Source organism: Xiphias gladius, chromosome 22 (genome assembly GCF_016859285.1).
Source record: "Xiphias gladius isolate SHS-SW01 ecotype Sanya breed wild chromosome 22, ASM1685928v1, whole genome shotgun sequence".
Classification (NCBI taxonomy): Eukaryota; Metazoa; Chordata; class Actinopteri; order Istiophoriformes; family Xiphiidae; genus Xiphias; species Xiphias gladius.
Window position 1 is genome coordinate 27,797,227 of NC_053421.1, and position 27,647 is coordinate 27,824,873.

The 27,647-nt window shown below is 41.2% G+C and overlaps 3 protein-coding genes across 7 annotated transcripts; 2 read left to right on the plus strand and 1 right to left on the minus strand.

The window, feature by feature from the left end:
- Positions 1–251: 251 nt before the first annotated feature.
- Positions 252–4,164, plus strand: mettl6 (methyltransferase like 6). Its single transcript, XM_040116782.1, has 5 exons — positions 252–814; positions 1,428–1,562; positions 2,199–2,369; positions 2,737–2,878; positions 3,521–4,164. The coding sequence occupies exons 1-5, from the start codon at positions 500–502 to the stop codon at positions 3,673–3,675; spliced, it is 918 nt and encodes a 305-aa protein (XP_039972716.1). The 5' UTR covers positions 252–499; the 3' UTR covers positions 3,676–4,164.
- A 3,853-nt stretch (positions 4,165–8,017) lies between these two features.
- On the minus strand, positions 8,018–12,203 carry zgc:174945 (uncharacterized protein LOC793867 homolog). The gene is made up of 3 exons (XM_040116786.1): positions 12,005–12,203; positions 9,241–9,573; positions 8,018–8,698 (listed from the first exon to the last, which is right to left on the minus strand). The coding sequence occupies exons 1-3, from the start codon at positions 12,072–12,074 to the stop codon at positions 8,694–8,696; spliced, it is 408 nt and encodes a 135-aa protein (XP_039972720.1). The 5' UTR covers positions 12,075–12,203; the 3' UTR covers positions 8,018–8,693.
- Positions 12,204–12,994: 791 nt separating this feature from the next.
- LOC120784217 (snaclec crotocetin-like) lies at positions 12,995–27,144 on the plus strand. Of its 5 annotated transcripts, XM_040117811.1 has the most exons (7): positions 15,884–16,080; positions 17,065–17,157; positions 18,270–18,569; positions 19,037–19,191; positions 19,475–19,593; positions 20,336–20,494; positions 27,073–27,144. In XM_040117811.1, exons 1-6 carry the CDS (start codon positions 16,002–16,004, stop codon positions 20,487–20,489), a joined length of 900 nt encoding a protein of 299 aa, XP_039973745.1. In that variant the 5' UTR covers positions 15,884–16,001; the 3' UTR covers positions 20,490–20,494; positions 27,073–27,144. The 5 variants fall into 5 exon arrangements, with proteins under 5 accessions (XP_039973746.1, XP_039973745.1, XP_039973744.1 ...); XM_040117812.1 differs by lacking the exons at positions 15,884–16,080; positions 27,073–27,144 and adding an exon at positions 12,995–13,042 and having other exon boundaries at positions 20,336–21,192; XM_040117810.1 differs by lacking the exon at positions 27,073–27,144 and having other exon boundaries at positions 20,336–21,192.
- The last annotated feature ends 503 nt before the right edge of the window (positions 27,145–27,647 follow it).

The following is a 27,647-nucleotide window of genomic DNA, read 5'->3' on the forward strand; positions in this document are numbered from 1 at the left end:
CAAAGTTAGCCTCCTGTGGCTAACGTTTAGCCAAACATCCCGTTCGTCACCCGGCCACACCTTTTCCTCTTCTTGGTCCGGCTGTGAAATGTTACGGTAGCACTCCTGCCCTTTCCCCCCATCGTAGATAAAAGCCGGGAACGAATGAACCACGCATCAAAGTAGATAAATACTTTTAATAAAAGCTCTGTATTTTTATCCAGCGGGCAACGAGCAGCGATAACGTTGGCGCCCCGCTCTAAGAAAACGGAATCAATTGTAACCGCTACACGGAAGAATTTATTTAACGGACAAGATGGACGCCGAGTGTGTAACGATGTAGCCAGTCGCAAGATTTTTTTTAAACATTAAAAGTTAGTTTTAGCCCCATTTATCGTCTTAGTAAGCGAAGTTGGTATAAAAACGTGTGATATGTTTGCTTTCCTACAAATTAACGACTAGTAGAGCCACCACCGGAAACGGGGAGGCAGCAAAACCCCTCGGTTTCTTTAAACTTAGCATGGCACTGTCACAAAATGAAACGTTCCCCGGCGATACTAAAATAAGACCACCTCTGGAAGGACTGGGGTCCGAAGACGAAATCCCGCCATGTGTCTCAGGACGAACCGAGACCTCCGGCGCCAGAGTTTTAACTCAGGAGGAGCTGGACAGACTCAGCGGGGAGCGGGCTCTGGTCTCCGACTTCAAACAGATGAAGTTGGAGAGGGAAGCGCAGAAAAACTGGGACTTGTTTTACAAAAGAAACACGACGAATTTCTTCAAGGACAGACACTGGACCACCAGGGAATTCGAAGAGCTCAAAGCGAGCAGAGAGGTGAGGGAGGGAGCGGACCGCCGGGAAGAACAACTACAGGAACTTTACGTCCGAAGAAATCGTTTTTTACATTGGATTTGGTCAAGTTTAACTCCACTGTCGATGGCTTTGTTGCTAGATTTGGTTAAGTAATGAGTTGTATAACTGTCATTACTTCTTGTGGGATAAAACAGCCCCGAAATACATGTTTTTATATGCGGTGGAGACCCGGCACAACATTTCACCAGACTTCATTCAAAAAATATGTCATTTTAATGAGACTTTGCCTATCTGCAAAATAAATTCATTGAGGCCTTACACAAATTTTGTCATGCCTGTAATCCACCCGTCAACAGCGTGGCTACTTACATTTCCAACTTACACCTCCTACTGTAAATATTGTGGAAGAAAGCTGTGGGAATAAGGAGCTGATCCAGATACAAAGATGCATTTCTCAACCCGCTCCTTTCACAGCACGGTTGAAAAAAAGGTTTTCCCACAAGGGACGCTGTAAAAACTAAAAACTGAAGTGGCAGTATTTTCCTTACTGCCGTGTAGGGTTAGACATGAATAAAGTGATTAGCCGATACTGTGGCCGTCTGTTAGCTCTGTCTTTGTCCTGCCCGGTTTGCAGTTTGAGTCCCAGAGGCTGGTGCTGCTGGAGGCTGGCTGCGGTGTGGGAAACTGCATCTTCCCTCTGCTTGAGGACGACCTCAACGTCTTCATTTATGCTTGTGACTTCTCACCACGAGCTGTTGAATTTGTCAAAGTAAGATATCTATCCATCAGTATCTATGAATAATCTTTTTTTCTGTTTTTTACCTTTTGTGGGTCACCTGAGCTCAAGGCTCCTTTCTAGTAACACAGTGCTTTACATTCACACAGAACCACTCGGTTACAGCAGATTTTCAAACAATTTGCAGCCTTCGTTCAGAACGACGTAATAGCTTCCAATTAAAAGAGAAATATGAGGCATGTTGTCACATCTCTTCCCTGGAGTGTAAAATAAAGCTATAAAAACTAGAGTTTCTAGTATATTTCCAGTATTGATGCCAATTATTTTCTAGATTAATCAGTTAATTGTTTATTTTATAAAATGTCAAAAATGGTGAAGAATTCTCTCAGTTCTCCGGAGCCCAAAGTGACACCTTCAGATTGCGTGTATTGCCCATTCAACAGTCCAAAATCCAAAAATCTAATCTAATCTAATCTAATCTAATTGAGAAGCTTGAACCAGCAAATTTTTGGAATTTTTGCTTGAAAAATGATGGCGATTTTCATTGTCAATTATCAAAGTAGTTCCCAATTGCTTTCTTTCGATTGACTTATGCATTAATGGACTAATCGATGCAGCTCTAGTGAAGGCAGCACTTACTAATACAAATAAAAACTTTTCTGTTTACAGCAAAACCCTCTGTACTGCCCTGAGCGCTGCTGTGCCTTCCAGTGTGATTTAACTAAAGATGATCTGAGGGCAAATGTGCCAGAGGGCAGCGTGGACGTCGTCACTCTCATCTTTGTTCTGTCGGCCGTCCACCCTGATAAGATGGAGCTGGCTTTACAGAACATCAGCAGGGTGAGAGCAGAGCCGCTCAGGTGGAAAGACTCAGTACAGGGTTCCTTAAATGGTTGGAAAAGTTTGGAAAAAAAACAAACATTCGATTTGACCGTTTCTTATTAACTTTGGGAGTTTTCATCTCTCTAAAATAAAAAAAGTATTTTTATTTTTATATAAAATATCATTTACATACCTTCTTAATATACACAAAGTCTAGTGTGAATACAAAAAAAAGGTCAATCAATCCAATGATTGATTGACATGAGGGTTTTTAATGTAGCTGCTGGAGTTGGCAGTTACAGCACACTGTGTGTCTGGTGGTAACTTCCCATGCTATTTTTGATTCATGCCGAGTTTAATGGTGTAACTTACCTGTGGCTTTAAGGTGCTGAAGCCCGGAGGCACTGTCCTGTTTAGGGACTACGGCCTGTACGACCATGCCATGCTCCGGTTTAAAGCCGGCAGCAAGCTGGGGGAGAACTTCTACGTACGCCAAGACGGAACCAGGTCATACTTCTTCTCTAAAGGTCAGTAAATTCCTAAGGAAAGTCGTTTTTATGTTTGTTTGTGTCTGTTTGGAAGATAGACTCATAGATAGGTAGATATATACAATAGCTATGTAGATAGATAGATTTTTTTTTTTTAACCTACTTCTTCCACTGTCCAAAACAAAAGCAGCTAAAAAGTTTTAAAGTCTCCTCAATGTGTTTTTCAGCAATAGCAACCATTTTTATTTATCGGCCAGTTTCTCAAACAAAAGTGGTGATATCGCAACTAAGTAAGTTATTTTTCACTTGTTTAAAGATGTTTAATAGATCTAATAGATCTTTGTCTGCCCGAGGTGTGTTTGTTGTGTAAATATAGTGCAAAGAGAGCAGCCTCTACAACTTCTTGATTTTAATTCTTCAACAGTTCAGCCAGTTATTATGGGAAAAACATGTTTAGCTGTTTGTACTGAAACTACGACATGAAGAGGACACAGCAAGTCCATGTCCAAACAAGAGTCAACTGTCCAGTGCAAAGGCAGTTACAAATCTTGCGTGTGTGTGTTTGCTCAGCCTTTTATTCATATTTTGTCCTTTCACAACACAGCAGAAAACACCTCGACCTTCGCTCTGTATGCTTCCCCTCTTCTAAAGTGTTAGCTTGCTCTTTTCATCTGCTTTCAGAGTTCCTGGCCGAGCTCTTTGAGGAGACGGGCTTCCAATCTGTCACTAACGACTATGTCCTGAGAGAGACAGTCAACAAGAAGGAGAGGCTTTGTGTTCCCAGGGTGTTCCTGCAGAGCAAATTCACCAAGCCTGGCCAATCAGACAGCCCCTGAAGTCTCTTGGCCTTTGTCGGTCACCTCATACGTCTCCCCAGATGAGGAGAAAGACAAGACTGAAATGTCCGGCTGAAACTGGAAGGTGAAAAAGTTCGTATATTGCGCGGGGGAAATTGGTAGCCTGATCGTGACTGTAACGGGGCTTGTGGCTCACACGCCACCGGTCTTGAATTCTTTAGACCATGAGGGAGAAGTAGGTGGGTAAGGTAGATTGATAATACCTCCTCTGACTAATTAGCGACTGAGGCTCACTGACACCTTGGAGCTGCTCCTTTGCCAACAGATGAAGACAGTGCTTGTGCTGGGAATCTTACAGATGGAAATATGTGGAACCGTAACAGGATCGTGATTGTTCAGCGAAGTCCTGAGCTGGATAAATAACGAACAGTTTGAACTCACATTTCAAACCGTGCCAAACCTTGTTCGGCTGGTAGCATCACCATGAGAAGTTTCTTGTTTTCTCTTTGGGCCTTCAAACTTTCGTCTCCTGTGCCTCCAGTATAAGTTTCTTATTCCCCTTATTTTCCCTGATATTAAGTTCACGTGATGATTTTAAGATTTTAATCAGTGTAAATTCATTTTAATGTTTTTCACCATCTTTGCCTGTGTGTACTGCGGGAAAAAAGCTGCATTCAGCTGCATTGTGTCATTTCACACTTGGTTTAAAATTGTTCAGAAAAAATGCTCACAGTTTCACCCCCTGATTGTGGTCGGGTTTTTCCGCGCTACAAACCACAGGGGAAGTAGTACTCATGCCAATGCATACACATTAACATCCTGACTTTTTAAAAATAAACTTTTAGGAGATGTCTTTTCATCCATCAGTAGATCAGTTGTTAGTTTGCTGCTTGCTGTTGGTGCATATTATTTCGTAGATATGTTAGAAAAACCTTAACTGATTAAGAGACCAGTATGTTCAGTATAAAGAACAAAGAAACAATCCTTTAATGACACGTCTTCTCTGTTTTGACATTACATAGGTCATCCAGAGGAGTGTGCTGCTGATAAGTTACACTGTGATTCAATACCCGTCAAAAGGGATGGTCACTGATTTCGAGATGCTTACGAGCTTGGGTTAACATGCAAGACAATGCAGTGAATCATCAAGATGGTTATTCGTAAAGTTCCTGTACAGACTGGTGTGGGGGGGGGGCTCATAGTAGAGCCCTGTTAAAGCATCAGAGACTAATACCCAAAAAGTTTTCCTAATAAATACTCTGACATTTTCTGCCAGCTTGTAAGCAGAGACATTTCACTCCCTAACTATCTCTCTGATTTACCTGCAGTACCAATTTAAGCACTAATGTCTATTTTATAGATGGTTTTTATAGATGGTTTTGCATTTTAAAGTTGTATTTTGTAACTCAGTGATCCTTACCGGTGGAGAATGACTCACTCAAATCCATTATATCATGCCTCCCAGCATAACGTTTATAAGATACACCATGTCTGGGTGTGTATTACTCATGAATCCATTTATCAGTGTTAGACATTTGTTGCATTTCCCTCTTACTCCATTTGATTCTGGAGTAAAACATAATTACACGGTGAAAAATGAGAAGAAACATTAGGAAGAGTCAATAACGCCTTTGAAAGTTACCATGAAGCTTTACCGTTACACCTTTGCAAACTTTTACGCAAGTTTTCGCTTGTACTGGCATAAAGTTAGGTTTCACCCATTGGAAGAGACCTTCCCTCAGCAGTGAAAAGTTGGAAATGACATTGGAATGGAAGTAAAAATATTCCCACAAGCATCGATTAGCAGGATCCCATGTGACATGAAATGATTCGATGAGAATGTAAGGTTGATCAACTTGGGGAAATCGTAAAACTTCTTGCCTTTTGAAGCACAAACACCGACAAGCAGCATTGTTACTGAGCAGAGAGACATTAGGGTTTCTGTGGCTTGACACTACTACTACTCAAGGGCCTAAAGGAAAAGGCAGCAGGACTCTTTCTGATATGAAAATGAGATTGCACATTATTTGATAGGTGATATCCAGCTAAACCCCTTGTACCCTCCTGGATCAACCAGGTTAAGGTTTTTGTGTTATTGTGACCATCAGTGATTAATTTCTGGAAACTTGTATAAATTGAAATGAAATTAAAATTTTTAAAGGAATAATTAAGATTTTTTTTTTTTTTAAATTTACTTTTTCTTCACAACACTCAGAAATGCAAAGACTCACCTTTAATATACCACGTACCATTAAATGGGTCAACTGTGGTCAGTTGGCTTAGGGCTCTGTGCCAAGCATCTAGCATCTTTGCCCTTTTTAAGCACAGTTTCCTGTTCGAGTGTCATCCACTGACGCTCTTCTGAGCAAATCTTTCAGAAGAAAACCGCACGCAGAAAAAAGGATGTGAAAATATCAGAAAGAGAAAGAAACAAGGACAAGCAAGAAATTTGATAAGTTGACTTTGACCAAGTAGATTGAAATAAACATGTTATGAGGAGGACTCTGTGATGAAGATCACTCTCGGATGTGACGCTATTTTTTTTGTCATTCTTTCTAAACTGAGGACTGTGGAAAAAATGTAAACAATCTTTGACATTCACATGGGAACAGATAAAAAGTAAAATGTTTTCCTGTTGGGTTTCTCTTTGCACTAGAGATCAGTAGGACATGTCATCTGGGAACCATGAAAGTCTGAGCAAAATTTTGGGCCAATCCATCCAGTAGATGTTGAGATTTTTAGCCGAAAAAAGTGAAAATTTCGACCTCATGGTGGCGCTAGAAGAAAAGTCAGGGGATTACCATGGTCATTAGAGTTTATCCCCCAAGGACCACGAATAGCTGCACGACATTTCACGTCGGTCCGTCTAATAGCTGTTGAGATCTTTGAGTATTTAAGTGACTGTTCTACTCACAGATTTTCACTTTCCCCACCAGCACCTGGAACCCACCAGCAAAACTACAAATCCCTCTCAGGCCAGGGTCAGAGGGACAAAATGTTTATCAGACAGAATTCTTTAGTCTTCAACTAACTCTACTTGACATCGTTTCACACCGTTCAAAACCCCCCAGCAATGATTCACGAGAATAGGATTTTGAAACTACACACTACCCATTGCAGTTTCCTGTCCTGTGGTTTGGTTTTGTGCAGACCTCTTCCAGTATGATGAAAAACAAACGGGTCGAGTGCACTGCAATGGAATCGCACCTTCAAGTTTATTCTTAATTGGTATGACAGCAATACAACTACAATCCTGTTGTTATGGCTTTTTTACCGCGCCAATCGCTGCACCGGTAACTGTGTCTTGGTTAACAATCAGAATTAACACGGAGACTGATTCTGTCTAATAAACGAGGCACTTTATTGCCGGCATGGTTTGTGCAGAATTTCAGCATCGTTGAATGTGATTTGGAAAATCGGTTTTCGTGGCTGAACCTGCCCGTTTTATAAATCATCGCATAGTTTAGGCAAATTCTGCTGCTCTAACTCTAACAGTGTGTGGCTTTGGCCGCCACACTTGTGGTTGTTTTGCCCTAAGAGAACAACGGCGAGAAGGAAATCGAGTGAGAGCAGACTGCTCTGAGCTCTACACACAAGTTTGTAGCCTTGATACTAGTTTTAGCTGCTGCTACATGCAGTGGCTTTTCACACCTCTGCGCAGTCAGCCAGTATGCCTCTGACCAGTATCTACGCAGCAGGTACTTGAAGGTTTGCAGCAGAAGTTCTCTCCGCGCTGACAGAGACCGGGTTCCTTGGTTTTTCAGCCTTCGCTTTAGAAATGAACTGAGGGCTCAGTCTCCCGAAACGAATCCTGACAGTCTAGTCCCATGAAAGTTGTATTTCCACATTGAATTATACTATTTTGAGTTAGGGCACAGAACCGGATCACTCGGGCAACCCTGTCTTTGTCAACGTGTAAATTAGAACTGGATGATTTTGGATAGAAGGCTATATGTATTGCTATATAATACATTTTTTGGAAAATCATTTGAGAAATTGACAATATCTCCAGATACAGGAATGTCTGTTTTACACAATTTCAGCAAATCAGATGCCTGACAAAGCAAAATACTTCATTATGTTCATGCAAAACTCCTATGAAAATCAAATATTTACAACACAATACAAACTCATATATACTTGGCAAAATGTCTTATTGGTTGACAAATTTCTATCACCCACCCTGATGTAAATGACACAATAGTCTGTAACAGTAGACATCACTAGATACGGTGGAAGGGTAAGAAACTGGCTGCTTTCAGAACTATTTAAGATCCACCCTGCCTCTATTAATAATATGAAATTGTTGTGTCTTCCTTTTTCCAGAAATTTTAGAATCAAGCAGATAAAAACAAAGTAATGGTACTACTTGTTTTTGGGATTTTTTTTACATGCTTTTATGATCAAATCTGAATGTTGTAATAATTTATTTTTATAATTTATAGAGAACTTTAGTTGTGTTTCCCAGGCTCTTTTTCTTTCGTGGGAGAGATGCAACTGTCACTCGTCTTATCTTAAAGGAACTCTGTGTTCGGTGACTGAACGTAGAAAGTGCCAATGTGTTGGTATGTGTCTGTGTGTGTCAAAGGGGGCAGCTGGCTTGTGTGCTGGCTATAAATACACATTGATACAGACGCAACAGTGATGGTCAATGCTACAGATAGGACCAGACTTGTGGTGTTGTATATTCTGGCTATATTTACTCCTATTGTGCCATACAGTTTGCCTCGAAAGACATCAACGCTCACCGTGTATTATTTTTCCATTTTTCATAGACAACCTTATACAGAAAATTCCACAACCATGCCAGGGAGTCACCAACTTACACCTAAGTAACATTAGCTGTCTTCCCAACGTCTTTAAGCATGGACACAGAGTCATATAGTAGATTTTAAATCCGCTGAGCAAAAGCCACTAAAGCAGATACGACAGATGATGAAACGTCAAAATACAGAAAAGGAAAAACATGCTTTGAAATAAACCTTTGTAAAAATTGGTGCATTCAAGTTGTCGGAACATTTTAATCCTTTGTGAACAGAGCCATCTCAGTCAGGTGGTCAACCTACAAGAGAAAAATAACAGAGCAGAACAAGGCATCAGTGCAGCTCTTCAGTATATATGGCCTCTTTCCCTTCCACAGCATCCAGTTCAGAAGAAAAAAATACAATTCTACATATTACATTTAACTGATAAAACACCTCAAGAAGGAAGTGGAAAGTTCATATAAATTCTGAGGTGTGATAAAGAAAGTAAGTAGGATTCATCCTCTGGGGATGTTGAATATCTGTACAAAATTTCATGGCAATCCATTCAATAGTCTGAACTAGAGTGGTGGACAGGTCAAGCTGCTGCTGGCATGGCTTAAAATTTGAACAAATTTCTTTCAGTAACGGTAACATGGCCACTTTGGTTGGATGCCACGGTATTTTAGCATCACCCAGTTTGAGATGCATTTTTTTTTCTGTAGAGCCTACAAAACTGTACCCATGAATCAGATTCTATTTCAATGTCAAAACACGGTCTACTTTAACTTCAAAGACAAAAAATCTATTAAGCGTCAATACTAAAGGTTAATGTCATTGTCCTCCTTGATCACGACAATACCTTTGACATCGATCCAGATGAAATGTCCCATTGCTGTCTCTCCACTCTCACATTCAGCCTTGCATTGATATTGACCGTTGTCCTCTGTTGTCAGCTCTAGAATCTCAGTCACGACCTGTCTGCGTCTCATGTTGCCATCGGACGCCGTCTCGTTCACTGTGGTGAGGTACCTGTTGGGGTCAGTCAACTCAGCATTTTGTTTGGTCAAATGACGCCATACAACGTGCACCAGACCGCATTGCTCGGGGTCATAATGTGTATCACAGGATAGTTTGACCGATGAGCCTCTGGCAGGAGTGATGGTTCTCTGTAGGTAAAGGACCTCTAAGGTAGCTAGAGCACAAAGGAAAACGAGATGAAAGAAAAAACAAAATGGTTATTAGGCAGTTTCAACCTTGTCGTAGTATTATGAACTCACTGATTCACTTTCAAAAGATTAAAAGGAATTACTTGACACTTTTGGAAATACACTTGTTCTCTTTCCTGCCAAGAGTCCAGAGTCTATACCAGTCACATATCTGTCGGGTAAATATACGTCTACATCCAGTAGCCAGAGAGTTTAGCTTAGTATCAAAACTGGAAACGGGGAAACAGCTAGCCTGGTTCTCTCCAGAGATAATAAAATCCATCTACCCGCACCTGTAAAGGTTACTTATTAGCATCTAATATCTTGTTTGTTTAATAAGCACTTCAACTGAAAAGTAAAAACCAGAAGTTGTGGTTTCCCAGGGGCTGTATGTCAGACTTCTTCTTGGCCAGAAGCAGAAGTTTCCTGAAGTCTTGTCGTCAACGTCAGGTTGCCAATCGTCCTCATCTCACACAGAAAACGGCTACTATGAGTACAATGTCGGAGTAACTTATAAATTGAAAACAAAATAGCAAATCGGTCTGGTCACTATCAGGCAAATTGTGACCATGTTTCCTTCCTCCTCGATTTCATCAACTGTTTAATTACACAGGCAGCATGGCTGCTTGGGTGTCAAAACTGCAAACAGAAAAGAGCGAAAGACTAAATGCAAAGCCTGACCACCCCAGACCAGCCCCTCCCTCTTCCTTCTGCCGCCGGACCAGGAGAAACTCTGCTGTTCTATTCTTCGACATAGTCTTAGCTGCAGCAGAAATGCACAAGAGGCAGAGGGAGCCTGAAGTTGGTCGGGTCAGAAAGCTTGAGGAGAAGCTGGACCAGGAGATTGCTGAGCTGTGCACGAAGGACGCTGAGCAAGAGCAGCACTCAAACACTGATGGCTACGTCCAATTTCTGCATAATTACCCTTCTCTGTCACGTCTTGGTGAACCTACGGACTCATTCAGCTTAAATATCCATTCTCAGCGATACTCTGAAGATGTGACAGCGGCTGCGTCAGAGGTCCAAGATAAACTACAGGACATTCTCAATGAGGAATGGCCAAAACCTCTCTAACAGTGATTGAAGTAGATGTTTTACCACCACACCCAGAGATGAATTCTTACAATATTGCCAGTGTTGCTGTCAAATCACACTGGATCCCAACACAGTTAACACATGGCTGTTATTATCGGAGGGGAACGGAAAAGCAACAGTGATGAGAGAAAAGTAGTTATGTTCCAGTCACCGGGGCCGTTTCACTGACTGACTTCAGGTCCTCAGTGGAGAGGATCCTTCACAGAGTCCAGACCACATTCACTCAGCCCCTTTAGGCTGGATTTTGGGTTTATTGGGTTGGGCGCTCTGCTGGATTGTGTGAGCTAAAGTAGACAGGAGCAACCAAAAGGGGCAATGGGTGATGTTCTGTTTTGAGTTTTTAAAATAAGTTTGCCTTATGCTGGGCCGTGTTCTTTGCTGTGGACATTGCACTTCCTATAGATCAACTGTCAGTCTTACATGGTGGGCTGGACTGTCATGTACTCTTCCTTTTAAAAATTCGTTCAAGATACACCCCGTTCTTTCTTTCTTTCTCTTTTTTTCCAAACTTACTGCAAACTTTTACAACATTTTTTGTGCGTCAGAGGATTTCCCCCACAAACCAGCAGGTATGTAGAGAACCAATGGGATCCTTCTGGCTGTTGAATATTTACATTTTATGCCTTAATACTTTATGTTCTCTCCCTTTTTTTTTAGGTTCCTGTCGCATCTTAAAAACACACTAGGTCACTTTAATTGAATGGAGCAATAAGTTGCTGCACTGAGGCTTTTGTCAGCAGGTATTCAGTGGATTTAACAGAATTGTTTTCAACTTAAGATACATCTATCGTAATTAATTTGTTTCCTGGTTTTTTTTTTTTCTTCCTCTTTATTTGGCAGAAACAGTGTGCAGCAAATATATATACTGCAGCAAAGTAATTCTCACCTGTTCGTTCCGCCCAAGGCCGTACGTTTCAACAGAGCATCCCACATAGTGTGTCCGTTAAAGCGTAAGCACTGACCGTATGCCTGTCCCGTACAATATGCTCATACACATTTTAACACGAAAAACAGCACTATCCAACAACAACAGCATGCAGTTGTTATAAATTGATAAAGAAAACAAAATGGATTGAGATTAAGAGAACGTCTTGAGAAAAGACATATCAGATGCTTTTAGCAAGGAAACATTACTTACTACATCCTCAAACATTTTCTGTTGTTTCAAAAACTTTTAATTCACACCATCATGACACTTTATAGGCTTTTTATATACTATACTCATAACTGTCTTCTAATAATACCCCATGAGGTTTTCCTCCCCGACACTGACAGTAACCTGTGTCAAGAGGACACAGAATGTGCGAAGACGCCTTTACTTACCTTTGTCCATGGCAGATGACACACAGAAAGTCACCGCCAATAGCAGCGCAGGTCCAGTAAGCCAAGTCATCCTCCAGCACACACACTGGAGACTTACGCCAAAGACGAACGCCAGGACCCCGGCAACGAGTGAAAAATGTCAGAGGCAAGCTGAGAGTATCACCACGCTCATTCAGCGATGTCCCAGTGAGAAGCATGCAGACCACTGCCTGCAGATATGAGTGTGTCTGCTGATGCGTGGGTGGGAGGATGTACATCTTCGCTCTGCTATACAGCAGTGTTTCCGTTCTCCCCAAAACTAAAATGTTTTCACCTTCTTTGACTCTTTTGAAAAGATTCAATTTTTGAGTCTTGCACCAAAAATGCGTGACATCCACAACAACGTTTTTATTTTTGTCTTGAATGTGTTATTCGGTTTCACCCTTTTAGTTTTTTTATGATTCAAGCATTTGTCTGCTGTCAACGGACATCTAAGTATTTGGGGCTTGATTTTATCGAACTGCTCTATTATATGTCCGTATTCAGTGAGAACAGAGCTGATTTTTATTTTTTAAACTGCCTGGACCCCGATTCTCCCCTTACATTTTCCTCGAGTAGCTATTCAGGTTTAAAAAGTTAGAAAAACACTGTGACAATATCACATGTACACTCAGCAGGCACTTTATTAGGAACACCACACTAACACTCCCTTGGCTCTCAAAACAGCCTCAGGTCTTCGTGGCCAGGATTCCACAAGATGTTGGGAACTTTCCTTTGAGATTCAGGTCCATGTTGGCATGATGGCATCCCATCATTTCTACAGATTTGTCAGCTGCACGTCCATGCTTCCGTTAGCCCATCCGCCTCAAGGTTGGACGTGTTGTTCATTCTCAGATTCTTTTCTGCTCACCACAAATAAGTCATTCCCAAAATTAAATCTACACCACAAACTCCTCCCATCAGGATGTTCTCCATATTTTTGGAAATTCTGACGTATGGATCGGCCTGAAAAGTCAACAAATGGGCCGATTGAAGACATGGACGTGGGTGGACGGAAGGGTACGTTTGTAAAGCTTTATGAATGTTACTCAATGTGTAATGGGTTACACTATAGTGACTGACCTGATGACCATGATGTAGCATGTACCATTCCATTGCAAACTAAAACATGCATGTTATGTTTCTGGCCATGGGCAGGCAAACCGCTTTTCCTGGAACGCTCGTCATTCGTCGGTTGCACTCTGCGCCTTGACACAATTGGTGCTGCGTCAGTGAAGGTCTTCTGTGTTGTCTGAACCTTGTTATGTAACCAACAGTCAGAGCAAGGTGCCACATTCACCCTAGGTTTCTGAATTGCTGTGGATAACAATGCCACCTGAATACATAAATTGTTAAATCTGGTGTAGATTGTTATTGATGACATTAATGTGAAGTGTTGTGTTTTGTAGTAGCAGGATTAGGCTGCAGCCGGATGATCCACAATTGACGATCGATCCTTGTTTGTCCTTGTGAAGTGGGTCAGTGCCACCTGTAAGGAACGACATTTAAAAATACTGTATATATACATTTTACACATAGCTGGTTTTAATGTGTGCTTTATTGTAATTTTCTTTTCTCTGTGTGTTCTTTTTATTACTGTGTGTTAAAAGAAAAAGGATGCAGCTTCAAAGGTAGTTGGGTTTTGAGTATTGACTCAGGTTAGCAAAGAAATACCAGTACAACGACTTCTAGATCATCTCTTTGAAATAACTCCTTTCAGAGCACAGCTTGTCTGCCGGTGTATTTGAGTCTCCGTAAAGGTAAAACAAACTAAATAATGAAATGTGCATAGTGTGCCAGAACAAGACTGGAGTGCAACACAATAAAACACAATAAAACACAATATAAAATGTATATATAATAATATATTTTAAAACACACACATATATATATATATATATATATATATATATATAGTGTGTATATATATATATACGTGTGTATATATATATATACGTGTGTATATATATATATGTGTGTATATATATATATACGTGTGTATATATATATACGTGTGTGTGTATATATATATACGTATACATATATATATAAAAACTGTAAAAAGCAGAAATATAAATGTAGAACCTTACAGTAATAAGGGAGTAAACACTTTAAATACCATTAATACAGGATGTAAAAATCACAGTTGAAGTGTGGTATTGTGGAGGCTGTTTTTAGACAAAGACGCTGCATAAAATATCTGGCGAATTCCCACTTCTTCACGCAACATTTAGCTCATGTTTGTCTGTAGTGAGGAAGTGGGCGGATGCGCGTCCTTTGTTAAAAGGACTTTATTTTCATTCTTGCTGTCACCCTCTGTGGGCGCATGCAGTGAGTGACAGCCAGTATCTGGTGCAGCTGGTTCTTAGCAGTGTCTTCGCTAATGATGAATGGAAACAGCTTCCCTTTGTGGAGACTGCGCAGCCTGCTAAATGTATGTGTGAGTCTGTTATATATCAGTTCCATGAGGACCACAGATATTAAAAAAGGTTGAAATAAATACTTTAGATTACTGTTGTGTTGAAATTTTTAATTTAAAGGGTTTTGTATTTCATGGAGCCTGGTAAGTTGCACTAATTTAAAGTCAGTGCTCTCAAAGTAGTAATTAGTGCTCTGGGAGTAACCATTTGTTTGCACTTGTTAACAAAGCTTGACCTGAAGCAATATCGTGCACGCGTGAGATGTCAAAGATACTGTCACATAATGTTGTTTAATGGGTAAAATCTGTAATACGTTCACATATCTCTGCCAAAATCAAAACAAAACTGACAGCAGCCAAAGCTGGTCGAGGTACACATTAACCCCTTCAGCTAACTGTATTGGTAAAACCTCTCCATTGGCTCCGACAACTGGCAGTGGCCAGATGTACGGTGGGGCGCATACGCAGTTATACAGCATGTACCCACGTCTGGGCAGCGGGGTCGACCGAACACCTGCCTAACCGCGGTAGGAGCGTGCTGATCGGCGCCGGAGGACGTAGTTAGATCCTGAAAGTTGCAGTACTGCGATATAAAAACAGCCTACTCCATCACAGGTGAAAGCAGCGCATCGAAGACGTTAACACGATGTACTTGAAGTATCAGGAGTATCATAATTCAGACAAGTGCCTCTCGTGACTTTACAGTATAAGATATAATTGAATTGTTATCACAGATACATTCATGTGTAAGCAGCATTTTACAGCTGTAGTCGGCTGAGTTGGAGCTGGTTTTAACTATGCAGGGCATTATAATTCATCGGCTCGTCGTTTCTTTTTGTGTGTAAAAACGTTAAATCGTGAAGAAGTCAGTGACCGGAGCTGCGAAATAAAGCACCGCGGAACAAAAAGCACGATACTCGCCTCTGAACCGGTGTGAGGCAGAGGGACGTAGTTGGGTCAGAGGGTCAGAGCCACTGAAGCTACAGCACACCCACCTGGCAGGACCCCACTACACGACCGGCAGTGGCGTTTTCGGCTTCTCTGATCCGTAACCACTTGTCATTCAGCAAACTTTTCCGCATCAGTTTTCTAGTGCTCGCTGAATATCAAGTTCTCCTTTCCCTATCGCGTCTGTTAACAATAAAGCAGACGCGCTGGTAGCATGACTTCCTCTGAGGATTTGCTTTCCCAAATAGAGGATATATATCCCGCACTCACTGAATGATCAATTCACCAAAAGCAGGTACTGGATAGAAGGTCGTTTGCTGCAGTTGAATGGTGTTGGATTCCATTATTACAGAGCTCGTCATCAAAGTTGAGCACAGTACTTGTTTTTTTTTTTTTTTTTTGGTCATCTGTGGTCAGTGACACGTCCGTGTGTGTTGCGCTGCGTCACCATCAGTCAGCATACATAGGGAATGATAACCTCATACATCCACACCGAACACCAGAGAAGCAGTTGGAGACTAACCTCAAGAGTTCGTAGGAAGAAAAGAGAAAAAAAACAAAAAACGGTGCCTTAACTTAACCATTGCTTCAACACTGTCACTGCAAGAAGAAATGGCGACAGGAGACTATGTCAATTCACCATTGTTTGAAAGGAGGAACAGAGGGGAGAGGAGAGAAAATAACCATTCAGGTCAGAATATCTCAAATAAGTTGAAGTGTTTTTGTTTTTTTCATTTCTTCTGTTTCATCGTACAGCACTTTGGTGTGAACTCTCACCCTGTACATTTTTGCTTCAGGTAGCAGGTAATGTTCTTTAAAGAATAAGTGTTTCGCTACTATTCTAATTAGTTTAACATTTGATTTGCAAGCTTCTTTGCTTTAAGGAGTCCGGCTTCTTTATCCAGTGTTCTCCTGTCGTGTTCAACGATACACAATAACCAATAACGGAGTTATCCAAAAGTTAGATGTGCTTGCAATTTAGTGAGAGGTGTTTTTCTGTGCATGTTAAAAAAAGAAGAAAAGAACAGCCTCTCTGGTGAGTTTTTGTTCATAAAGCGTGTGTTTAGAAACTCAGGAACTGCCTGTCTAAAGCGAATATATACATTCATAGCACTAATGACTCCTTTCCATTCTTACTGTTGGTTTTCCTTTAACTTTAAGGTTTGAACTAATACTGACATTACATCAGTGACATTGGAATTTTCATAAAAATCTTTGAATACAACCACTTCCTCTTGGTTTTAAGGATGTCATCTCTTCTGCAAAACCTCAGTCTAGTCTCGTCTTCTGTACAGTCTGTGTTGCTTTCTCTGTATATTTTTCTCTGGTTTCTTTTTCTCATTGTTTAAGTCGGTTATTATACACAGAGTTGGAAAATGCGCTAAAATGTAAACCAGTAAACCACAGAGATAGGAATAAAAACAAAAGGTGTGATTAGCAATTTATATATTTTAGGTGGAAAACTGAAATGGTTTTGTAAACCCATAGCTTTAAAAAGGAAAATAATTAATATATAATTAAAAATAATAATGATTTGAAGCAAAGACGCAGCTTGATTTAAATAACTCAGTCTAAACGGCGGAAAATCACAGTGAGTGACAAGCACGACTGCATTTTCCGGATGAGGATAACAGAATTGATGGTGAGAGGTATGCATGTTTTTACCTTCCTATAGGAGAGTCCAAACTGTACAGATTGGTTGGGGTCAGCTTCGGCCTGCTGTGCATCCTACAGTCCGCTCTCAATGTTTCTCTTCGGCTACACGCCGGTGAGTATCAGCCCCCACCTTCCACGTCACACTGCAAAAACTAACGCTACAGATTTGAGGACGTAAATTTTCCGTCCAGCTAAAGAAAAACTATTTGAAAATCAAAAGGAAATGTAAATATAAAAATGTGTGTGTATATATATGTGTGTGTGTGTGCATATACATGTTTATATCCACATATACATATATGTATATATATATATATATATGTATATATGTATATATTTTATCATGTTGGGATGGCAAGGTAGACACCAGCCAAAGCTGTCAATTTTAGCATGAAAAGTTTTTTGTTTTTTTTACTACTGGTGCAAGCAGCTCTCCGCAAACTAAAGATTTGACAAATTTGTTGCATTTCAATCACAAATGTACCCGATGAACAAATTATTGGCAAACAGCGGCCAGGCGCATTGACTTTCCGAAGACAGTATTAGACGACCAGGCAACCAGCGGAGAGGTTTCTAACTTTGGGGAGGGCCAAGCTAGCTGTTTCGGGGAGACTCTCCAGAGACCGTTTAGACCTGCGATACGAGGGCCAGCTGTCTGACACGTTGGTAGGCTAGTGTTTGGTAGCATTGCTAGCTTGTCTTCTTGTACGGTAGAAGAAGGTTGACGAAAGGAGAAAACAACTGCCCTGGTTGTGTCATACAGAGAAAATTAGGGTGAAGCCTATAAATCCGCCACATCTCATCTCTTTTAACTAATAAAAGAACTTTTAAACAACTTCAAACCCATAGCTAGTGTAATCTATTCGTGTATTAATGTAAAAATAAAAATAATATTTTACACAGCCATTAGAGGTCAGCCAGCAGTAGCAATAAACATGCTGGCAGATAAACTGGTCGGTAGTAGTGCTAGCACGTGACCGTCTCCTCGCAGGACGTAGAAGGCCATGGAGAGTCTCCCAGCTGCTTCCCCATGCTTCCGGGGTTTATGCTAAGCTAAGCTAATCACCTCCTGGCTCTAGTTCCATACTGCACAGACATACTGTAGGAGTGGTATCAGTCTTCTCATCTAACTCCAACAAAACATGTGTATTTCCCGAAAACATTGAACTAGTGCTTAAAGTGTGAAACATCAGAAACCACAAACATCTGTTTTTACCTCTCTAGTTGGCTTTTCTGACAACAATACCTCGACCAGCAACTTCACCCTGATGTCAGCTGGTGACAACAGAGCCCTGATTTTAGAGAGCGAACAACTGCTTCAAGATAAAGACCATCTGGTTCTAGAGATGAAACAACTACTTCTACAGATTAACCAATTGCTTCAAGGGAAAAACCAACTGGCAGACGAAAAGAAGGGGCTACAGGTCACTAACAGGCGCCTGACCGATTACAAGAACATGTTAAATGCGAAGATCCTCGAAAAACAGAATCAGATACACCAACTTTGGACCATAATATTAGTGGGTGAGGGAATTTTTTAACCTTGTTGAATTCATATGTTTTTAGCTATTCTAGTCCATCACTTTGGTCCAGGCTGTGATATCTTAATAACTGCTGGATGGATCACTGTGACATTTAGTACAGAAATTCATGGTACCCAGGGGATTCATTCTGCTGGCTTTGGTGCCCAGCATGGCTGTAGACTCGCTTTGCTGTCTTGCTTCATGTATTTTTCAGAAAAGCCATGATCTTCAACAGCCATCTTAAATTTCATGCTTTGGAGCACAACAGTTTTCAACCAGGACCCCCTCATGCTATTTATTTGAGGATTTTTCTATATTGCTTTGTCTTAAATTGTACTTTCGTGCCTTGTTTTCCGTCCCACCCTGTCCCTGTCCCGTCCCTTGTCCCGTCCCATCTTGTCCCGTTCTGTCTTGTTCTGTACAATCCCATTTCACCCTGATGTGTCCTGTCTTGTGCCTGCTCCTTAGCAGAAGAAAACAACCCAAGATGTCCCCTGGGATGGTGGACGTACAACTCCAGCTGTTACCAGCTTTCGTCTACGACAAACACCTGGGAGTATGCCAGAAAGGACTGTGTGAGGAAAGGAGCTCATTTGGTGATTCTGAATAATAAAATGGAAGAGGTATGTGTGATTTTTCTTACGTAAATCTAACATACCATATTTCCCTACAGCCATGTGTGCACTGTTGAAGCAGGTAGCAGATTAAAAACACTAATAATTGTTCTAATCTCACCGTAAGGATACATGTGATCTGGTCTAGTCTCTTATTGTCCCACCCAATCCTGTCCTGCTTTGTCCCGTTCCGTCTGTCTGGGTTCAGCTGTGATGCTCCATTCGGTTATTTTTGGTTGACCTCACTAACCACAACGGATAAAGCATTTCGGCTACAATTCCTTCCCAACAGAGAGTGGTCCGCATTTTGGGAGGTGCTGTCAAAATGTGGATGGGCTTGAGTGGTCAGAAAAACCCAGTCTTATCGGGATGGACATGGACATGGGTGGATGGGAGCCTGCCGTCTTTTACGTAAGTCTTAGACTGTACTGTACTACAGAACTTTCACGTTAGCATGTTACACTGCGAAGCATGTCCTGGCCTGTGTTCAACCAGATTTACTCCAGAGTTCACCCAGACGTCATTTGACCCGAAAATGACCAAATATACACCTACTGGGTGGTTCTGGGGTTGGGTCTGTGGATGTCTGGGATCACCAGTAGGCTGATGGGGCACGGGATAAGCAGGTGTGTAAATGCACGGATGGGTTCCTAAAAGGACAGAGAGTAAAAACGTTTTCCCGCCCAACTGACAATCCAAAATTCTGGGAAGAGCTGTCAGTGCTGGAGTTATGACGCGAGGGTCTTTTGTGATGAATTCCAAGCAGAGTAGATACGACAAGGCATGACTCTAAATGTTTCACTTTGACCTGAACGCTGAAATTGTTATTTTTAAAACAAAGACTAGCGACTAGTGACTAACCAGCAGTCACCATAAGGTATCATCAGATCCCTTCATCCAGCCATTTTCTACACCCGCTTATCCTGTGCAGCGTCATCAGGAGCTGGAACCTATCCCATCATGCACAGAGCAAAAGGTAGAACGCAGCCTGGACTGGCTCACACATATATTCACACACACACACACACACACACACACACACACACACACACACACACACACACACACACACACAGTCAACCCAGAACTTTATTGCACTGTTCCGCCCTCACCAGCAAAACGCAGCAAAACGGTGTTTTGTGTTGTTTTGTAGTAACTGGAATGATGTGGAGCCAGACTGTTTGAACACCTGGGCTTGGAGTTGTGCATATATTGACGAAAGCAGGTCTCACTTGAAGAACTGGTTCCTGCACACCTGTCAAGAACATCACTACTGGATGTGTGAGAAGGAATGTTCCAATATCTGACCTCAGTAAGGCTTGCATAACAAACATCTGCATATATGTGCCTTCTATTCATTGTCATTGTTAGTTTAATGACTTTTTTCTCTAATAACCTTGAAATCGACGTGTCAATGTAAGGCCACACGTTTTCCCTGTAATCTGAGTCTGCACATTGAGCAAGGCATCATCTGAAAGAAATATACAAATGTGAACTTCAGAGGAGTATTTTTTTGCTTTGTGTGAACCAGCTAGAACAAAAAAAGAAGAAGACAATATCTTGCCACTTATTTGTTTATGTTACGACTGGTTTTTTCTTTTTCTTTTTTTGTATTTAGAGATCAACCTCAATCTTTAATGCGTTTTACTCTGGCTATGAGAGCCATTAAAGGCATGTTCAGCGCTTGCCTTTAGAAAGCAATACCACTGAATTGCAGCGTTCAAATTTAGTTCAGCTACAAATGTTTCACATTCATGGAACTGATGAATCTCCAAGATGCCTTGGAGGTGTCAGGAAAACGGAACAAAACCCTTCATACAAATCATGAGTTGTACGAACTACGGGTGACCACTAGAGGATGTTATTTTCTTATTTTTTTAGTGACTTGTACCCTTCATGTCAATGAAATGTATTCTTACAGTTATGAAATCAGGATTTTAGAAAGGGTTTGCAGCAAGCAGTCAGTTTAATATATATATATTTCATTCATCCTCTCAAAGCATTTTCCTGTTCAACTTCTGTGGCAACATGGCAATAAAGTTGGCTTTGAACTTGAAAAATATTGTTGCTGTTGGGTAAAAACCTTGTGTCTTTTTGGACAGAAAACATCTTCGACCTAAGCTTTATCGCTTCTCTACTTCCTTTAGGAGATAGGAGGTTGTAGCTCAACAGCAGTAATACATCAGTATCTGCTACACAACAAAATACTGTCAGTCTGAAGATCATCATGTTCGTTATCAGAACTCATTCAGTCCTATCACTTGAAGTCACTTCAATATTATCTACTGAAGTCAACTAAAAGCAGCCATTATTGTTTTGACACACTTATTAGCAAGGTTGGTTAGATCTTTGGTGCCGTTAGTGTGGAATAATTTTTCAATTTAAAGAGCACTTGGATGGATTTTATAGCATTTGTAAACCAATCGGGTTCACTCATCATCAAAACCGGGACAAACTAATTTATAACGATAACTCGTCACCTTCAGCTCCTGTCAAACAATAAGTAAACAATGTCGGAACAGGGTCGTGTAATCATCTCCTCTCTGGAACGGGAAGATTACGACTGCCACACCTAAATGTACGCAGATTAGATCCATAACCCTGGGTCTTAGCTTAACCTGACATTTAATCTATTATTGATTGACATCGCAGCAATCGCACCATAAAAATGAAAACGCCCTTTCATTAGAGAGAGCATAAATCTTTTTTTGCTTGAAACACCACAAATAAAATTCATTCTTCTTCATATTGCTGTGGTTTCAGCGACATATACCTCAAAAGGTGATGGTGTTAAACATAATGTTGATACCACTGTCTCATTATAATCTTGCTTCTTTTATACCCTTGTCTTCCACTTCTATGTCATACATTATCATATAGGGTGACAGGAGTATTGCCAGGGGGCTGTGTCCTCTAACCTTAATTTGCTGAACCAGTAAAGGAGAACTTCTCGCGATGCTGTAAGTTGCCCCGGATGAGCTGCTCCTGAGGGCAAACGACTTAAAATGTCCAATGTAAACGTACGGACTATCACTGCATCCTGAGTTCGAGAGCTGTCCTTGAAAAGAACAGCGTGAGCCGGTCCCTCGTCAGGAAGCAGAGGGGAAACTGGGTCAGAGAGGTCCGACGCCCATCCCATTAAACATCAACACCTGTTTTTATTGGCCATTATCACAATGTTTCCCTTACCATAAAAGATAGAGTTTGGTGTTATGCTATTCTTTTTCACTGTCAACAATCCCGTGAAAAGACCAAATTCAACAATGCATTTCAACAATTTAACACATTTCGACTCTCTGCCCTAGGCGTTATGGCTCCTACTGATGACGTAAATCTTTAAAAATACCTCCCAAACATATAGTTTGATTGTTTTTAAAAGTCTCAGTAATTTCCTAAAACAGCTGCCTCAGTAGTTTTTAGCAAACATTACTCAACAGGAGGAAACAGTCAAATCTGTTGGGGACTATTTTCAGTGGTGGATTAATCCACATTTAGCGCTCTAGGTAGTACTTGGGAAAGTGGGATGGTGCCTGTGGGATTGACTCAAATTAAACTACAGCGTGCGTGTGTGTTCATGGCGATGAAGGAACATGTACCCACTGCAACAGTGTGACTCACCGCGTTTTTAATAGTTTTTGCACAACAATTGAGCTCTACGGCTCAGGGGAATAAGAGCTATCCAGCTTTGATACACACACACACACAATACTTTTTAGTAGGATGCTTTCATTGTTGGTTTGGTTCTTCTCGTGGGACTTTATTCAACAATAAGAAAAATGCAGAATATCACCAGACTTATGTTTGACCGAGTTGTAAAATGACCTGTTTTGTGGTGTTGGGCACGTCCTGCCGGTAGTCGCTCAGAGAAGGCTCATATGAGTCCTTTTGCAGGGCAAGGACAAACAAACAATTTCCCCAGCTGTGTGCAAGGACTTGTTGAAATCACGGGTGAAGAGCGGACACTTTGGCCTGATGGAAGTGCCGGATGAAAGGTCACTGAGTGACCTTTATAGAAAGGGGTTCATCTTCTTGGGGAAAAAGGGATGTTTTAACGTCATGGTGGCGCCGAATGCATTAATCATTAAAATCATTAGGAATCATCACCTGAGGATCATGAATATTCTCACCAAATTTCATTTCAATCTGACCAGTAGATGTTTGAGACATCTTGCACGAATAATTACTTTTAGACAGACAGATGCCAATTTCAGATAGCAGGAACTCATTGGATCATTTTAACCGAATATGATGAAAGATTTATACAAAAAATAAGAGCGAAAAGTTCATTCTCTTATGACGTCACTATGAAACTGTAATAAACATATAAAAGAACTGAAAGAAAATACTGAATGTGTAGGAAGATGGCATTTTTACGAGCAAACAAATGCTTGGGGTGAAATTCTCAGTGTCTTTCCTCCTCTACTATCAAATTAGGCACCTTTCCCTCTCAACTATCCAGGCATTTAGCTGACACTCTTATCCAGAGCCACTTACGAGTGCCTCAGGAGAGTAAGCTTAAAAATTTTACCCAGGTCGCTTCTCCCGTGAATACACCCTCTGTCTGACTGGTACTCACAACACAGGGCACACTGTTAGCAGTCCACATTGAGTTAAATTCTCCGTTTAGCCATTTAGCTGACACCATTATCCAGCGTTCCTCACCATGAGGGCAAGAGTCGGAGTAAGTTTCATTTCTCAGATCTCCTTCATTACAAAGCAAACATCGGTGTACAGAGGCAAATCAAATGAGGAGACGGCAGCGGGACTGCCGGGCACAGAAATGATCTCAGAATCGAAAAGTGTGTCCTTTATCGAGAGAAAAACCTCCACGTTTTGAGTAGATGTCAGGAATCTGCTGACAATGTCCTGTTCCAGCAAGTCCACATGAGGGCTGGAATATTTCAAATATTTGGAAAATTGCATAACAGACATGATTAGAAAGATGTTATTCTGTGATACAAATGTCATATCTCTGCCCCCCTCCCCAGACGTCTTCAACAGATTTCTAATCTAAAGACCCTGAAGTAGCAGTTCATTAGGATACGTTGGGCAATGTTAAGAGGGGCGAGTAGTTTAGGTTTTCCTGCCTTTCCCTTCCATCTTTGGTGTTTCAGCACTCTCCACTGTGGTGAGCCTGTACCGTCCCGGAGATGGCTGGACTGTGTCGTCCTTTATTTATTTACTTTGTCCGTTGTTGAAGTTTGAGTTTGGGAGCTTCTTTATCTGGTCCTTTATCTGTTGGGGTCAGAACCACTCGCGCCGTCGAACCGGGTCTCCTCCTTCTCCCAAAGACACAATCGGTTTACGCATGTGTCCCGTGGATATGCGCTCACCGTTCAGTTCAGCTGAGGCCAGTACAGCTGATGAATTCAAGCGTGCATTTTCTGTTTTGGTGTGATCTCCAGATGACTGTAACTTTATTCAAAGCGAAACCAAACATGTGCAACGCGCCACATCCTTTGCAGCTCAGTATTTTTCCTAGAAAAAAACCCACCAGACAGTGTGTGTTTAGCAAATATCAAATGGAAAGGCTTTCACGCACTGGAATCTGAAACTCTTAATTGAATCACTACAGTGTTATGTTTATCCTTTCTACTCACGCAGAGGCCAGTAAGTCGGAGCTGTGACCGAGGTTTAAAAGCAGTGAGAGGACACTGCAGTCTGTTTCTTCCTCTATAAAAAAAAAAAAAGAGTTTGACATATCCTGTTGTTCAGACAAATCACCAGCAGTCCAAGGAGACACGGAACATGCTGACAGGACTGTGGAAATCCTTCAGGCTCCACAGGGCGTCGGCGGTCTCTCTCTCAGCTGGCATGTTGGGTTGCGGCCCTGCAGAGCCAGGAGGAAGATGTAGCGCTTAACATGTCAGCATATCTGTGTCTTCCCCTGCGGTGTTACCATGAAGAGGGTCAGAAGGTGCGACCCACCCTTTGGCAGCTGTACTGAGGAGCCCAACCACTGGACAGCGATGGCTCAGAATGGCTGGTTGTGTAATTAAACTATATGTAGGCATAAACTCAATGATGTCGTTAAGTTCTCAGTTATCTGTGTCTGAAACAAGCGGATGAGGATGGAATCTAGAAAAGAGGTTTGGATGGAAATCTTTTCGTTGATTGGCTGTAGTGCAGCTCACATGACTGATTGACTTTTTCGTTTTCCAGCATGCAATGCTGATAGAGCAGACCTGAATTTTTGACAACACTGTAAACATTATGAGTGCAAAGTGGGTTTTTGCAGTCCTTGAAATTTTGTTTTAAATTTCAAATTCCTCTTTAAACCTTTGAGATCATAGTTACAAAACTTTTAGATCCTTTAGAACTTTAATTTATTTCTTTAATATTTATTTAGATAGTTTTGTCAAATTTTAAACCTGCATGTTATCGGGTTCACTCAGGGCTCTAGCCGGGACTTTAGGGATACTGAGGAGATAACCCCCCTAATGTGCCCCCTTTTTTAGAAATTCTGACCAGATACAAAAAGGGCAAGTCTCTGAATATGACGACTTATTATTGTTCATTATTTGGATATTTCTTATTTTATTTATTCAACTATCTAGTTATATTTTCTGCATGTTTTATTTCCCCACATAATGGTCCAAGTGCTGTTTCAAAGCATTTTCCACAGAGATGGAATTATAGTGAGGAAAGAGTGAGTACTTTTTTTATTCATTAGTTTCTCTAATTTCAACATATTGAGTCTAAAAATACTAGAACCACCCAACTGAATATCATACTGCGATATGAATTCCACACTTACAAGAAAGAAGAAGACAGTGTTTTAATACCTGGCTCTTAGGTTGTTTTGTGCACCTTCAGGTTACTGGATTAATCCCTGTAAACTGGGTTGCTGAGGGAACCGTGAAATTTCACCTTAAATCACTTTAAGATGATTAGTCATAGTAATCTCCCTGTGCATTACAAACACACACTTTTGGCTTCGACAAATATGAAAGTCTACCATCCAGTCTCAAAGGGGATGCTTTTGTCACTGATAAGTAGGTGGAATATTCCATGCGTTCGCTCAAATAGGTGTTTCCATCTTTATCCTTTTGTGATCTTTAGGTGAAGCTGCCGAAAACTGAAAGCAAGGCTACTTGGACAGTAACTTAAGGTTTTCCCTTTTTGCTCGGACGACTGTCTCTCCCTTCTTTAGTGCTTAAACGTCCAAATTGTTTGTGTCTGAGCGGCTGCATCGGCCTCCGTCCCTTGAGGCGAGCAGGCAGGTTGCGCTGGTTCGGCAACCCGCAACCTTTACAGTCTGCGTGCTCCCTGTGCTTTCTCCTCTGATGAGCAGGAGGAATGACAACAAAAGGGTACAAAAGGGTGATGCCAGTGTGTCCAGAGAAAGTCTGTGAGACTCTCTCCGCAGAAACCCCGTGTCCCTCTATGTGTGTATCTGAAATGTTTTGAGAGGTATGAATGAGCTGTGTTTCATTTTACAGCAGAGGAAAGTCCGTCTGGGGGCCTCTAGTATATTCAGTTGGAAGTTGAATTTGGCTTGTTGGCCCTCCTGGCTTGCAGGATCCAAATTCCAGTATACTCACTGTAGCTGAAAGTCTGTGTGTCAGTTTTGGAAGTGTAATGCAAATGTTTTCAATTTCACGTGCCAAGATTTTGCAGTAATTTACCTTAAGTCCAAGTCTTTTTGGAACCGCCTTTTGATAAAACGGGCCAACAGTGGCACGATTTCAGCTTGGATGACTTTTATAGTTATAAAACAGGACAGGGAGTGGGGTACACAAGCCTAACAACAGGGTTCAGAGGGTGATCTCAGTTCAGAGACAGAGCCAACTCTTACTCTACAAGCATTTTAAGGCCAGAAGGACAAGATTTTATTAAACCAGAAATGGTTCCAGGAAACTCTGTTAACAACCTCTGTTGCTGCCGCAGTAACGACTGAACAAGAAAACACGCCCAGGGCACCGCGGACGGAGCTTAAATTGGGACATTAAGAGAGTCATGGTGAGTCCTCTAGATATGAATCTAATTATGATGGAGATGAGTTGGTGTTTGTGAAATTTGTTTTGATGAAGATAACACTACATGCTCAGACTAATCAAATCCATTTGGCACGTCACACATGGGCATTAAATAAAACTCTTTGCTGCTTGAGGCACAGAACTGTGTGCAGCATGTGATGCTTCATATCTAACTTAGTAGTAAAAGCCTATAATTAATTCATTTACCATAATTATATTACGTCTTGTTTCTCAGTTTCCAACTTAATAAAATTCTCTGTATGTGCAGCTTTTGTTTGTTGTTGCCTTTTGGGACAGTTACGGTTACGGTGGAATGTGTGGAGTGCATCATAAAAAAAAGGATATCTTTCAGTGAGTCAGAGAAAAGAATGAATTTCCCTGAACAGTCAGTGGTGAGAAATTAATCTCTGTGGTGCTGCTGCAGAGACCTGTGTTACAGTACATTTTGACACACATACAGTACACGGGACAACACAACCTCACATT

Coding starts and splice junctions, on each gene's coding strand:
- mettl6 (XM_040116782.1), top strand. CDS start 500: ATGGCACTGTCACAAAATGAAACGTTCCCCGGCGATACTAAAATAAGA. Junction 2,370..2,736: donor CTTTACAGAACATCAGCAGG/GTGAGAGCAGAG, acceptor TGTGGCTTTAAG/GTGCTGAAGCCCGGAGGCAC. Junction 2,879..3,520: donor GTCATACTTCTTCTCTAAAG/GTCAGTAAATTC, acceptor ATCTGCTTTCAG/AGTTCCTGGCCGAGCTCTTT.
- zgc:174945 (XM_040116786.1), bottom strand. CDS start 12,074: ATGACTTGGCTTACTGGACCTGCGCTGCTATTGGCGGTGACTTTCTGT. Junction 9,574..12,004: donor GTCATCTGCCATGGACAAAG/GTAAGTAAAGGC, acceptor TTTGTGCTCTAG/CTACCTTAGAGGTCCTTTAC.
- LOC120784217 (XM_040117811.1), top strand. CDS start 16,002: ATGGCGACAGGAGACTATGTCAATTCACCATTGTTTGAAAGGAGGAAC. Junction 16,081..17,064: donor GAGAGAAAATAACCATTCAG/GTCAGAATATCT, acceptor ACCTTCCTATAG/GAGAGTCCAAACTGTACAGA. Junction 18,570..19,036: donor TTGGACCATAATATTAGTGG/GTGAGGGAATTT, acceptor CCTGCTCCTTAG/CAGAAGAAAACAACCCAAGA.